This window comes from Urocitellus parryii, chromosome 9 (genome assembly GCF_045843805.1).
Source record: "Urocitellus parryii isolate mUroPar1 chromosome 9, mUroPar1.hap1, whole genome shotgun sequence".
Taxonomy (NCBI): domain Eukaryota; kingdom Metazoa; phylum Chordata; class Mammalia; order Rodentia; family Sciuridae; genus Urocitellus; species Urocitellus parryii.
This window is the reverse complement of record NC_135539.1, coordinates 111,037,533-111,050,615: the sequence shown is the minus strand read 5'-3', so window position 1 is coordinate 111,050,615 and position 13,083 is coordinate 111,037,533. Positions and strand designations below refer to the sequence as shown.

The window sequence follows — 13,083 nt, the reverse complement described above, 5'->3', positions numbered from 1 at the left end:
CATACAGTTCCCAGAAAAAGGTAGACACGGGTATTGCTTACAGTTTAGAGGTGTCATGACCTGAAACCCATCCTTGGGTCTCAGGGTAGGAAACCAAGAGTTTTCTCTCCTTTGACATGGTAAAAATACGTGTACTCAGATGGCATCCATTTATCTCTAATTCTAAGTTCCAGAAAGCTTTGAAAACCAGGTTTTCTTCTAACCCATGTGACAGTAAAATTAGACTTGAACTTTGTGAGGATATCTACAGTCTCTATTCCATTTAGTGTGAATATTATATTTCATGGAGTAATATTAGAGTAAGACAATAGTATAAGCAATATGAACTCCATAAGGTCCTCAGAGTCATGCATCTAAAGTAAACCATTAAGATGAAAAGGTATTTACAATTATTTTCTATAATATGTGCTCTATTTTATGTTTGTATTTATGCAGGACTAAGCCAGATTTTCTTTCCCTTTTTAATCTTTTATTGTACAAACTCACACATATGTATATATAAAACTCTATGTAAGACACTGAAGAACATGTATTCCTCAAGAAGGAGAATATGTGGCATGTTAAAAACTATTCAAAACTTGGACTTAGGCAAAAAAGAGATCACTAGAATAAAATTTCAGTGAGTTACTGGGCACTTTTTTTTTTAGCAGACCCCCCAGGGATTATCAATTCCTTAGGATATGCAAGTTTGATTTTTTTATTATTCTTTTACAACCCTCTAAGAAGTTAGTTTGTAACATGGATGAAAATGTGAATTACTCTTATCTGAGAACAATGCAAATGATTCATGATCAGAACAAAGCAAGTGAGTTTTGTCCATTTTGTTTCAATTAATTTCCATCAATGTACAAAAGTCAACTCAAAATTGTATTGTTCTATAGGACATTAACTAGTTTCACATCTATTGAAATAGAATGCTTTTGACTATATAAATCTCTATTTCTCAAATTCTTCTCTGAACCAGTTGTAGCATCTTTAATGACATTAATACATCATCTGCAATGACATGTTAATGAATTAATGAATTCATTTTATATTATACAAGTGTCATATTTTTAACTTTGAAAATCATTCTTTAGAAGGTGCTTTTTACATAATAATTGAGAAAAGATGAATTAAATAAGCAAAATACAGTACATGATAATCAGTATGCATTTGATTTGATGGCTCAGTAGAGTTTCTAGATAACTATATTCTTTACATTTATTCCAACATTGCTTATTTCATTTTATTTTGAGACAGGATCTTGCTTAATTGCCGAGGCCTCAAACTTGAGATCCTTTTGCCTCAGCTCCTGAGCAGCTAAGATTATAGGCATGCACCACCACACCCAGCCCTGCATTGATTTTATTCATTTAGCAGACAATTCTGCTTTGCAATATGGGGTACAAAGGTATACAATACAAATGAGGCACAAACCCTTTTCTAGAATGGTTAACAGTTTAGTGTTGAAGTGTAGATGAAGGAAAAAACCTCTACCCTCTTAAACTCAGTAGCTGTGAACTGAGAATTAAACTGAAAAAAGACTGATTAGCAGAAAGAAAAGAATAAGAATTTACGCAACTCAAATATGTGTGGGAGAGCTAAGTAGCTCAAAGGAGTGGTTAGAATTGGGGGTTTATATGTCATTTTAATAGGTAAAGTGGTGGAAGAGAAAAGTACTTACAGGAAAAGTAATTACAGATAACCTTTTGTAATGATAAATGGGTTTTCAGGAGAACAAACAAGAGATAAGAAATTTTGTAATAATGTTTGTCCATGTAGGTATGAGTGGTCTGTATACTTCAAGGCCATAAAACTCCCTTGGAGAAGAATTTGGGATAGACTTTATTTGCATTCTCTCTTCTGGGAGTAGATCTACATTTAGGAGGAATTTATGTCTACCTCATTTTCCAGAAGTTGCTGCTTTTAGTGGGATAAGGGGAAACTCCAAGAAAGGTTAATTTCCCTTGCATATGTTGAATCTGAAACATCTTCAGCTTAAAACAACTTTATACTGAAGTGGCATATTTGGGAGTGGCAATTCTAAACTCCTTCAAGAGAAGAATATAAACAGATCATTACAGAGTAATAATAATGTATGGAGAATAACATTCAAGACGTTACTGTGTCCTTAGATGCTTTATATTTATTATTTTATTAAAACCTAAAATTTGGTAGAATTTCATAGGAATTTTATCCCAATTTTACAATTAGAGCACAGAGAACCAACTAAGTATCACAATAGTTGTGAACAAGATGCTAAAGAATCACAAAGCAATGTAATGTGCTTTTCTTTCCTAAAGAAAGAAACCAAAACATTCCTCTCACCTCTCTTCATTCATTTGGTTAACTGATCTCAGGCCATATCCTGCCCCAGGAAGAGCCACAGAGTGGAAATAGTCCTGAAAAAGGAGGCAAAAGGTGTCAATGCAGGACTTAGGAGCTCTCAGATTTGGAATCAGGACTGTCGTGGAGGGATAGAGACAGGTAAGGTCAGTTTGCTTTCTTGAGCTTTGTCTTCAGTGTTGCTTTACAGCCTTTGAAAATCTGGTGTTTGGGAGAAGGGGAGGAAGTGGCACAGAACATTGGCTCCTATCTGGGAAAGTACAATTGATTGGCACCCAGTCTCTACCCCCAGTGCTAGAGAGTTGCAGAAGGTGGACTGTAAACACTGGCAAATATTGAGACATCAAGGTCATGGCAAGACTATTTGGCCCACATCTGTTGGGGAGGAATAAACCTCAGTTGAAAAGGACTGGAACATTTCTGAAACTGGCTATTAAAACTGGCAGCTCTTTAACCAGCTTTGTGTTTTTGCAAGGCCCCTACCCATACCAACTTTCTTACTGCTCTTATTTCCTGTGGCAGGGGATATATATACGTACATATTTGTCGAGTAATTGATCACCAGATGTTTTATCGGCTCGTGTGCTGTCTTGTACCAGTCATGTGGTTGATTTCTGCCTTAGATGGTATGTATGCTTTCTTTAAACTCAGATTACAAGGCACTTAATCTCAGATTTAGGGTTATGAGGCATTCTGTCTAGGGTTTTGGTGAAATTTACATTTGTGATATTTGTTTCCAAAATAATATTTGCTTGAAAAATAAAATTTACATTTATGATATTGAAAAATATCAAGTTACTTCACCTAATGCTCCATATTCCTGTGGGCTTACTGTGTATTTAAGGATGACTCTGCTTTCTGAAGTGGGTGGTTACCCTTGACTTTCCCTTCCTATTCTGGGAGCAAAACTAGTACCAATGTCAGTATTCTGAGAGGTTATACTTGGTATAAACTCCAGAACTTCTATTTGAGAAGGGAATTGTTTGTGTAGTAGATAACCTATGGCTGAATTTGAGTGGAATGCCTGATATCCTTTTGGAAATATAACTTTGGAAATCTTGAGAAAGGGAGGGGCAGGCATGTATGTGGATATGGAAGAGTACAAGCTATCAGGACCAATAATCCTGCAAAAAGTCACGGACGCAGGGATCTAGAGGGGCTTCCTCGTAGTGCGTGATATGCCAATTTGTTTTTTTCTTTCAACAGAGAGCTGTCTAGAACTTCCCCCAGTGAACAACAGCATATTTATTGTAAAGGAGGTGGAAGGACAGACGCTGGGGACTTACGTTTGTATCAAGGGCTACCACCTGGTAGGAAAGAAAACCTTTCTTTGCAATGCCTCCGAGGGATGGAATGATTTCACCACTGAGTGTCGCTGTGAGTTGACTGTCTCTACCTCTTTGCCCATATTGTCATCTGGCTATATTCTTTTACATTCTCATCCCTGTTGGCTATATTAAAACTTTATTTTTTAAAAAAATCTCAATTTCTAGGTATGCCCTTTTAAAGTAGCATAGTGGTGGAATGTCTCTGGGAAGATACAAGATCAACTCTTGCTGGGTATTAATTTAGTTGCATTAATAGAATCAATTATTCCTACAGCTAGGAAAAAGGTTTTCTCTTCATTTTTATTTTGTTTTGTCTTCTTGGTGCTGAGGATAAAATCCAGGGCCTAGCACATGCTAAGTAAATGCTTTACCCTCAGCCCTTGAAAATTTTTTCATACACTAAAACTACTTTGTTTTTCATTGTAATGTATTTAATCTTGTACTGCTTTAAAAACTGCTTTAAAAATAATATAGGAAAATATATACAGAGTCAGAAAGGTCAAGTTAACATAGATAACTCATTCACAGCTTCATCAGTTACCAATACATGGCCACACCTTTTTCATTTATATTCTTACTTTATTATTTTGAAATAAAACATCATATTTTATATTCACTCCTTATATATTTTGAACAGGGAAAAATTTATGCTGTCTGTATACCTATACCAATATTTTTATCCTTCATTTACATGAAGGAATTCATATCCCTCTGCATTTTCTCCTGTTTTTCCATACCATGGGAAGAAAAGAATAAAACAAACAAACAAAAAATGAGCTAGTACTGGCTGGATGAAAGGGAAGGCAAGATTTGCTTAAAACATAGGCCCAATAATTTTGAGGAATGCTTAACAGGATAATGAATATACTATTGGTGATTTCTAGTTATGTGCTTCATTGTGTTTAGCAAATTCAATTGCTGATTCATGTCATTCTTATGCTTAGCCAAGACCATTTCTGCCCTATTTATCAAAACCTGTATTGATATGATTTGCTATTTTTTTCACTGGTGTCTGAGAAGGTCAAGAATTTGCTGGGACAGGCTATTTAGATCACTGTCAGTTTTCTTCTTCAGTGGGCCACTGTCCTGACCCTGTGCTGGTGAATGGTGAAATTCAGTTCTTCAAGCCTGTGAATATAAGTGACAAAATTACATTTAAGTGCAATGACCACTACGTCCTCCAGGGCAGCAGTTGGAGCCAGTGCTTAGAGAACCACACCTGGTCACCTCCCTTTCCCATCTGCAAGAGTAGTAAGTACCAGAGAAATCACCGGGAATCCCAAACATCCTGATTAGCACACTGTCACCCTAGTCATTCCCACATCCCTGCAATGCTTTCCTCTTTTTTTTTTTTTTTTTTTGCATCTGGGAATAGGATTAGATCTAGCCAACAGTCAAGAAATAAACTGAGCTCACAGAAACAAATCTCAAGTGATATTCCAATGAAATGAATGGCATCCAAACAAGGGCTCTTTCTAAGATCAAGTATGATTTAATGTTTTTATTTGAAAAAAAAAATACACAAAACAGACAGGGAAAAGACCATGAGTCATTCATTGCAAAATTGTATATAACAGGTGAAAGTCCCTCTTTGTATCAGCAAAATTCAAACCTCTCAGAGGTAATCAGTTGGATGTATTTATTCCATGTCTTGTTCTTTCTCCTCCCACCCCCTTCCTTCCTTTCTTTTCTTTTTTGTAGTACTAGGGATTGGGCTCCAGGGGACTCTACTGCAGAGCCACTCCCCACCATGATTATTTTTTTCTAAATTGCCCAGGCTGGCCTGGATCCTCCTGCCTCTCTCTCTTGAGCCTCAGGGATGACAGGGGTGGGCCATGACATCTGACTCTTTTAACACCTGGCTCTTTTTCTTATGTTTATGCAGACATATGTTTAAATAAAACAAACACCAAAGTGAAATGTTTTGAATTAAATAAACACTAAATAAGCATTTGTGTGTGTATACCTATAAAAACAAGCTATTGCTATACACGTTTTAAATTGCTTTTTGAAATATAACAATATGCATGAGCATTTTTCCAGTAATATAGCTTTACCTCCTGCTTTTTAATAGATACATAAACGTATACCACAATTTATTATACATTTATTATACTGATGGACATGTATTTTATGTCTATTTTTTGCTATTATGAAAAAGGCTGAAATGAATGTTTTATACACCCCCCCATTCACATCCTTATACCTATGCTATTATTTCTTTAGGATAAGTTCCTAGAATAATTGCTATGACAAAGGTTGTCATTATTTGCAGAATATATGTAAAAGATCCATGAAAATTGTGTAATATATACTGTTATACAAAATGAGTATTTAAAAATCAATGGGTTTATTTTCTATTAATAATTATTAGTTTAATATAAAAGATAAAAATAAACCTATTAGAAAGATCTAATATGAAAATTTACTGGGAGACATAAAACAAGACTTGAGTAAAAGAAAATATATGCCATGATCTGGCTGGACTGATGGTTACAGTGCAGTCCCCGCAACATTTTAAACTTAAAAAAAAGAAATAAAAAGTTAATTTTAAATTATCATTTGTAAGGGTACATATCTGGCATGTAAAGTTTATTGTTTTTGGAAAATGTTGACTAACGTTCATATCTGGCTGGATCAAACGGAAGTAAACACCTGCCTTATCAGATAATAAAATGTCCAACAATCTTATAAGCAGAATGGTATTAACTTGGTAAATTATAGGAACTATAATTAATGTGCTATTAAAACAGTAATTTATAGGGACAAAAGTAGGAGAACTTGTTTATTATTATTGTTATTTTAAAATATTTTTTTAGTTGTAGATGGCCCTTTATGTATTTATATGCAGTGCTAAGGATTGAACCCAGGGCCTCACACTTACTAGGCCACTTGCTCCACCACTGAACCATAACATTTGTATTCAGTGGTGATAATTGTCTATTTGGAAGAAGACAAAGTTGGACTCTAACTCATACTAGGTTAAAAACATATAAATATGAAAGAAAAAGTGTTAAGTTACCAAAACATGAGAGAATATGTTTATTTCATGAGATGGCAAAGGCTTTCCTAAGCAATAACATAAAACTCAGAAATCAAAAAGCAAGCAAAAAGACAGATTTAATTAAATCTTCAAATAAAAAAATATATATTTTAATATATATTAAAAGGCCTCATAGAAATTAAAAGATAATAACAGATTTGGAGAGAGTATTTGCCAACATACTTGATGGCTAAACAATTAATATTTTAAACATACAAAATAAAATAAAATAAACACTCTATAAATTAGCACAGAAAAGACAGCCATATAGAAAAATGATAGAATTGTGTAAGGATAGATGATTCCAAGGATAGATGATTCCAAGTTTATGACCCCAAACTTATTTCTATCTTCCAACTTGATTGAATGTTTCTAATAATTATGGAACTGGAAATTAAAATTAGATACAAATATCTTACTAATCATGTTAGCAAAAAAGAAAAAGTTAATTTCGTCTAATATTATTCACAGTACGAGTAATGGCCACTTATGTTAGTGAGATGTAATATTACACTCTTTGTATGTGACTTCAGTAGCTACCTAAGATAATAAATGGAGAAGAACTTAAAGCACATACTGCATGAGCTCTCTTATGAGGGCATTTGGGAGTACCCAGAACATGCTTTTGTACCACATCATGAATGTAATATAGCTTGACATGGGTTTGTAGTATTTCTTCATTTCTTCCAAATCTTTTACTCTTTTAATTTAGAAATTTCTGCCCTGGCTCCCACATATAGCATCATTTTTTGTGTTAACTGCTCAGATCTTGGAGGAGCTCCTTAGATCCCTGTAAAGCACATTATTTTGTGTTTAGACCTCAGATCAACATCATCTCCTTCAGTTCAAAACTGAACTTTTTAAAAGTTACCAGAACCCCCTCTAAACTGGAATTCCTCCATCAACTCATGGGAATCCTTTTTTATTTTCTCTGTACAGTCTTTGAACTCAGTCTTTTAGTTTTTACAAATTCTTTTAAAAATGACTCAAGTAATACAATATAGAAAATAGAAGGAAAAAAATCATTACCTACAAGCCTATGGGGTAGGGGAGGTTGGAGACAAGCATTAGGAAAATCTTGGTATATTATTTACAGACCTTTTTTTGTCTGTGCATATTTGTGTGTGACCGTTTTACAAAAATTGTGTTATATTGAGACCAGGGCAAAGGACAGGTAGCTGATTATCAAAGAAAAGGAAATGGGTAGATAGCACTCCCCATCACCCTATTGCTAACAGCCTCTGGGGGAGGGAAAGAATCATACTTTCCAACACAAGCAATCACCTCCTGGGTGACTCTCTTCCTGCCCTTTTGGCCACTTGTGGTCACGTAGGCAGAGTGGGAGGAGGGGACAGGAGGAAAGGAAACCTGAAATCTATATGAGAGGCAAGACACCCCTACTCCCTTGAGTACCAGCCCTGGACACCCTCCTCTCCAGAGGAGTCTCTCTCTCTTTCTCTGTTCTGTTTCTTAAGTAAATTTTACTTTTTGCTCTTGCCTAGGCATTTCTTGGGTGTTTAATCTTCAACATGGGGGAACAAGGACCTATCCTGATTTTCAAAACCGGTTTATATTATACATGCTTTTTAATAATTTTCTGATTTTACTCAAGCTATTTGTTTTTAAGACCTTTAATATACCTTTTGTTCAGCCTTTAATCTTGATCACCAAGATTAGCCTCATGCAATCTCAGAACTGAAAAAGACATTATAAATAACCTTATACATAATAATATTTAACCTAATTATCTTAAAATATTAGAAGTTTAAGATAATTCGAAATTATCTTATTATATTAGAGGCTGAGCCCAGCCTTATGTCCCTTGTCTATAATATCAATGACTTGGGTGACTGAGATAGGAGGATCCCAAGCTTGAAGCCAACCTAGTGAGACTCTGTATCAAAATGAAAAATAAATAAAATAAAAGGGGCCTGGGATGTAGTTCAGTAGTAAACAACCCCTGGGCTCCATCCCCAGTACCAACAGAAAGATAGATCAATAAACAAACAAACAAATAAATAAAATATTAGAAATGGAGAGGGCCAAAATGATTTCTTTGGTGCCAGGGAGTTTCTTTTCTGCCACTGGAAGAGCCCGAATCAAATTTCACTGTTCCTAATGTGTCATTTCCAGTTCTACAGACCTGTCCTCTTCAGCAGGTGTCAGCCCCATGGAGCTCACATCCTTCATCTCCTGTCTCAAGTTACTTCTGCCCTCACCTAGGGTCTAATTTTTATTTTCTTTTGCATTAACAATTAGCATCTCTACAACTCAAATTTCTTTTCCTTGAGCTCCTGCCAGTTAGAAAGTTCTCCAGAATCCCTCACAATTCAGGGGATGAACCTGGGGAGGGCTTTTCCCCATGGACAGATCTGATCTTGTTTCTTTGTGGCACAGGCATTGACCCCAGGGGCACTCAACACCGAGATACACACCCCCACCACTACCTTTTTAAAACATTTGAGACAGGGTCTTCCTAAATTTCCCATGAACTGACAGTCCCGCCACAGCCTCCCTTCTGAGACATGGGGATGACAGGTGTGCTATGGGCCGGCTGAGAAATCTGACTTTGATGAGAAGGGAGTGAATGGAGATCAAGTCCCTAGGTCCCTCTGTACTGCTCTGGAGATGGCAGGTGCTGGCCTAAGCTGCTTGTGTGGGGAGCTGTGCCCTCAGCATCACTGAACCTCACCACTATCCTCTGGGACTCCTTTTCCTCAGGAGACAGTGGCTCTCATGGAGATACACCTCACGGATATTGTGAAGGAGGAAATTCTGACTCGGGGTCTACCAGTTCTTCCTGTGGTGAGAGGTAAGTGCGGACAGCCTTTGAATATGAAATCTTGCTCTTGGGCAGAATTGTTTGGGGTATGACCCAGTCTATGTCCAGCTAGTCCCCTGACAACCTCCTGCTTTAGGATTTGGGTTTTGAGAACTGCGTTAGCTCGTTGTGGTCCTTCTCCAACCCCTGGAAAGCAGACTGATCCTGTTAGAATATCTTATGTATCCTCTTGAAAGTACCATTTTTTCCACCTCAGTTTTTTAAATGTTTTGGGCAGAGCACAGTGGTGTACACCTATAATCCCAGCAGCTCAAGAGGCTGAGCTAGTCTGATCGTGAGTTCAAAATCAGCCTCAGCAACAGGGAGGCACTAAGCAACTCAATGAGACCCTGTCTCCAGATAAAATAAAAATAGGGCTGGGGATGTGGCTCAGTAGTTGAGTACCCTGAGTTCAATCCCCACACTGCCCCCACCCCCCTCAAAAGTATGTTTTTCTAAAGAATCAAAGAACAAAAAAAGAAATTAAAAAAAAACACAGAAGTTCAAAAATATAAATATTTAGGGGATAGACCCTTGAAGCATTCCTAATTGCAGTCTAGCCTCAGTTTACACTGCCAGACTCCCACCTGATGGGTTGCCTAGCCTTTTCTTTTCCTTGTTTTACTCTTACTGAGTCACGTGGCTTCACTGGCAATTCAGTTCCATTGGACTTCCTTGGACATTGAAGTCCACTTTTGTATTTTTTCTGATTAAAAGCTACCGCTACTCATTAGCCCATTCACTAAGATTTTTTTGAGGAGTGTTTCTAACTTTCTACTGCTTTCCAGAGCTTACGTGGCAGATGCCTTATTAGTTTATAGAATGATCGGCTACTTCTTCCCTCACTCTCCTTACCCAAAAACTCTGTGCAGGAACACACTAATTCAGAATTTCTCACCTCTCTGGATTATGGATGTCAACTCATCCCATGGATCCTCCCACTCTGCCTCCACCCGCCCCCCAGGAGAATGGTTTTACTTTATTAACTGTTTTGTAATAATGAGATGAGCATGCATTACGGCTTGGGGCAGGGAGGTGGATTCTATTACAGCCTGAAATATAACTACCCAAGGTAGCCTCAGTTACTCTATTTTGAAGGTGAAAGGGCTAAATGTTCTAACTTTGGTGCAGGAACCTCCCAGAGGGCCCACAGAAGCAGCTGGTCATTGAGGGGGACCTGGAAAGTGTACTTACCCATGAGAGGATCTACAAACCATGTTTACAGACTGGGTTTGAGAAGGCATTGGTAAGTGGGGGCCGTTGTTTGTCTTATTCACAGTTGTGTCTCTGGGGCTTGGCCATTGTTTCTGGTTCATGTTCAGTTAATATCTTTTCAATTTGGTATAATGTTTTTGAATGGGTGGGCCTTGGCCTGACTATAGAAGGGGCCTCATAAACCACTGATTCACATTTCAATATAAGGACATTTCCATTTGCCACCTTCATCACAAATACCTCATAAAGCCCTCATAAATGCCTCATAATAATGGTAGGCATTATTGTCTCATGTGCTTTATAGAACAAGGTTCTTAAACTTAATGCCTGAGATTTGTAAGTACTACTCTGAAGAGGCTCTAAACTTCTTCTAGATTGCAACAAACACTGAAAAATTTATTTTCCTTGAGATTCTTCTTCTAGACCATATTTACTACTGTGGAAATATTAAAATTTTATTAAGACAGAAAGAGTAAATGATTCATCATGTTGAAGGCCCAGATCCCACCTGAGCTCCATGGTTTTGACTCCTGTCCCCATTCAGGGACCTCCTTGTTGCTTGTTGACTTCAGGGTGTAGAGCTGGATCTCATTCTATCAATTAAAACTTCAAAATAATTTGTTTCTCCTCCTTGCCTTTCAGGAGAAAAATAACCCTTGCAGTGCCATAGAGAAATTTATGAAAAGATTGAAGGAAAGTGGTTCAACAATAGAAGAATTAAAATCTTCTCTGGAGATGAAAAAAGCTGAGTTGGAGGCAAAACTATTGTCGTAATGCAATAGCTGAGTAGACTGGTAATACAAATTCACTTATGAATAAATTTTCCTCTTGATTCTGAAACTGGTATCAGTTTGTCTCTTATTGGGCTGAAATGCAACTTCATAGAAGGCAACTGCAAATGTATAATATACTGTATGTGTCTCTGGGTGTCTGTGCGAATTGTCATACTTAGAATGTGAAAAGATCAAGTGTGGTTGTTGTCTGTTTAAGACAACATTTGGCACCACATTGACGGACTGTGGAGAATTTAATTTCCTGTCTGCAAGGAGAAAGAGGAAGCTTGGATCTCAACTAAGACTGGACTTCATAAGAGACATGAATTATGAGCCAAAAATTAACCTCAAATAACCCAAAATTTATGAGGCAAAAATTAACCTCTTATTCTGAAAAGATAGGGTCAGAACAGTTATATCCTTAAAATTCAGACAGATGTAGAGTTAGGACCCCAGCTCTCTGCTACATCTGTTTTATGAAGCCAGATTTCTTGATGATCTTCAATAATATTGCTTACTGCCTTTTGGATGGAACCCAGTCTTGCATTACCAGGAGATTTGAGACAATGCAACACAAGTGAATATATTTTCTTCTTTTTTAGAGGATAGAAGAAATAAGAATCCTGAGGCTTTCCATCACAATGTCATATTGAGCTGACACTATAGCCTTCTCCCATCCCTCAGCCTGACCCCCATTGTAGCAGACAAGAAATCTTGATAAATTAAAGCCAAAATACTTAAGAGAGCTTGAAATAATGGAAAATCTCCAGGTGAAGTTATAAAGGAGAATAAGGACTCTTAAGTATCTTAGAGTCTTTTAGTAGACACAAGTCCTGTGTATTTAAAACAATATTTCAGGCTGGTAAAAATGAAGTAAACACTTTTCAGAGATCACTGTGCTATGAGAGTGCAGAAAAAGACAGATCATTTCTGTCTGGGAAGAAAATTGTTAAGGAATAGATTATAGTTATTTTGGCCTTTAAAAGTAAGAGAGACAAAAAGTAAGGAGGAGGATGTTTTGGGTGGAAATAAGTTTTTTTAAAATGAAGTAAGAGAGCCATAAGTTTTTAAATCAAGTAAGTACACCGCTAGGATTAATCTAACTGTAGCAAATAATTTTCATTTGAAGGTATTTATTATATTATTGTCTCTTAATAACTATATTATCAAGACCTTGTAAGTATTTGTCCAATTTTAGGAAAATATTTCACAATGTATAATAGATCCAATGTTATGTATCATTTTACACTGATAATTATAAAGTAGTAGAAAATCTTGAAAATGTAATCTCAAGTAAAAATAGAATAATAATAATAAATACTTATGATTATATTTATGTAAGACCTCCATTCTTGTGGCAAAGGACTGGACAATAATATACATAGATGAAAACTATTGTCTTAAAATGTTGAAATTATAGGCATTTATTTTCTTAAATGTTTTAAAATTATTTTTTTATAATATATTATATATTAAAAGCACTGTACAGAGGAAGGAAAGATGATTAGGAAACACTACACAGTCTAAGTTGGCCTGAATTAAGCATGGGAAGTGGTAAGAGAAAAGACTGGGAAG

At 36.4% G+C, this 13,083-nt stretch overlaps 1 protein-coding gene across 1 annotated transcript; it reads left to right on the top strand.

Moving 5' to 3' along the window:
• Nucleotides 1-721: 721 nt before the first annotated feature.
• Nucleotides 722-11,524, top strand: C4bpb (complement component 4 binding protein beta). The gene is made up of 7 exons (XM_026387491.2): nucleotides 722-2,469; nucleotides 2,851-2,954; nucleotides 3,535-3,705; nucleotides 4,731-4,907; nucleotides 9,421-9,511; nucleotides 10,652-10,766; nucleotides 11,378-11,524. Exons 2-7 carry the CDS (start codon nucleotides 2,894-2,896, stop codon nucleotides 11,507-11,509), a joined length of 747 nt encoding a protein of 248 aa, XP_026243276.1. The 5' UTR covers nucleotides 722-2,469; nucleotides 2,851-2,893; the 3' UTR covers nucleotides 11,510-11,524.
• Nucleotides 11,525-13,083: the final 1,559 nt, after the last annotated feature.